At 67.8% G+C, this 1,227-nt stretch overlaps 1 protein-coding gene across 1 annotated transcript in view; it reads left to right on the forward strand.

Moving 5' to 3' along the window:
• Nucleotides 1-1,227, forward strand: part of RPS6KA4 (ribosomal protein S6 kinase A4) — a 10,894-nt gene that overhangs the window by 8,682 nt on the left and 985 nt on the right. Inside the window, 3 exon segments of the mRNA XM_011221663.3 lie at nucleotides 226-399; nucleotides 491-685; nucleotides 1,050-1,209. Of these exon segments, the coding sequence (XP_011219965.3) occupies nucleotides 226-399; nucleotides 491-685; nucleotides 1,050-1,209 (529 nt within the window).

The following is a 1,227-nucleotide window of genomic DNA, read 5'->3' on the forward strand; positions in this document are numbered from 1 at the left end:
GGGGGGGGCGGAGGCCCAGAAGGACGTGGGGCCTAAGGGTGGTTTTGGTGTGGTCTCGAGTTCCGGGCTCGGATAGGGGCGGGGCCTGAGGCTAAGGGCGGGGCCTGAGGCTAAGGGCGGGGCCTGGGCAGTGGGTAGGGCCCGGGGGGATGGGGGTGGGGGAGGGAGGGATGTAGGTGGGACCTCGGCCCAGGTGGTGACCTCGGCCCGCCGCTCCGCCCGCAGCTGCACACGTACCTGGTTCTGGAGCTGCTGCGGGGCGGGGAGCTGCTGGAACACATCCGCAAGAAGCGGCACTTCAGCGAGTCCGAAGCGAGCCAGATCCTGCGCAGCCTCGTGTCGGCCGTGAGCTTCATGCACGAGGAGGCGGGCGTGGTGCATCGCGACCTCAAGCCCGAGGTGGGCGCGGAGCTCGGGCAGAGCTCGGACAGCCGGGGAGGGCTGAGGCACGGAGGGCTGGTCTCTGACGGCCGCCCCACCGCCCTCACAGAACATTCTGTACGCCGATGACACGCCCGGAGCCCCCGTGAAGATCATCGACTTTGGGTTCGCGCGGCTGCGCCCGCAGAGCCCCGCGGGGCCCATGCAGACGCCCTGCTTCACGCTGCAGTACGCAGCTCCCGAGCTGTTGGCGCAGCAGGGCTACGACGAGTCCTGCGACCTCTGGAGCCTCGGCGTCATTCTGGTATGAGACGGGTCCCTGGGACGGTTCGGGGTGCCTCGAGCCCGGGGTCAGAGGGCTTCCTGATGCGGGCCAGCAGGGACACCCCCGAGGCAGAGGACAGGGGACGTTTTGGTGGGGGGAGGCAGGGTTTGCTGTGAGGCTGGGTTTAGAGGTCATCCCAGTACAGAGGCGGGGTTGCCCAGGTGCTGGGGTCCGGGCCCACGAGTATTAGGGGTTGGAGGTCAGGGTTCAACATCATGCATGGGCCTCGGGAGTTACCCTCGTAGAGAGGGCGAATAGTTCTGTGGGTAGCTAAGTCAACCTCCTGGCCTCTCTCGGCCCTGCAGCCTGGACTGGTCTCACTCCCCGCCTCCCATCTTCCCAGTACATGATGCTGTCGGGGCAGGTCCCCTTCCAGGGCGTCTCAGGCCAGGGCGGGCAGAGCCAGGCAGCAGAGATCATGTGCAAGATCCGCGAGGGGCGCTTCTCTCTCGACGGGGAGGCCTGGCAGGGCGTGTCTGAAGAAGCTAAGGAGCTGGTCCGAGGTGCGGAGGGGGGGGCGG

The sequence above is a fragment of the Ailuropoda melanoleuca genome, chromosome 16 (genome assembly GCF_002007445.2).
Source record: "Ailuropoda melanoleuca isolate Jingjing chromosome 16, ASM200744v2, whole genome shotgun sequence".
In the NCBI taxonomy this organism is placed as follows: domain Eukaryota; kingdom Metazoa; phylum Chordata; class Mammalia; order Carnivora; family Ursidae; genus Ailuropoda; species Ailuropoda melanoleuca.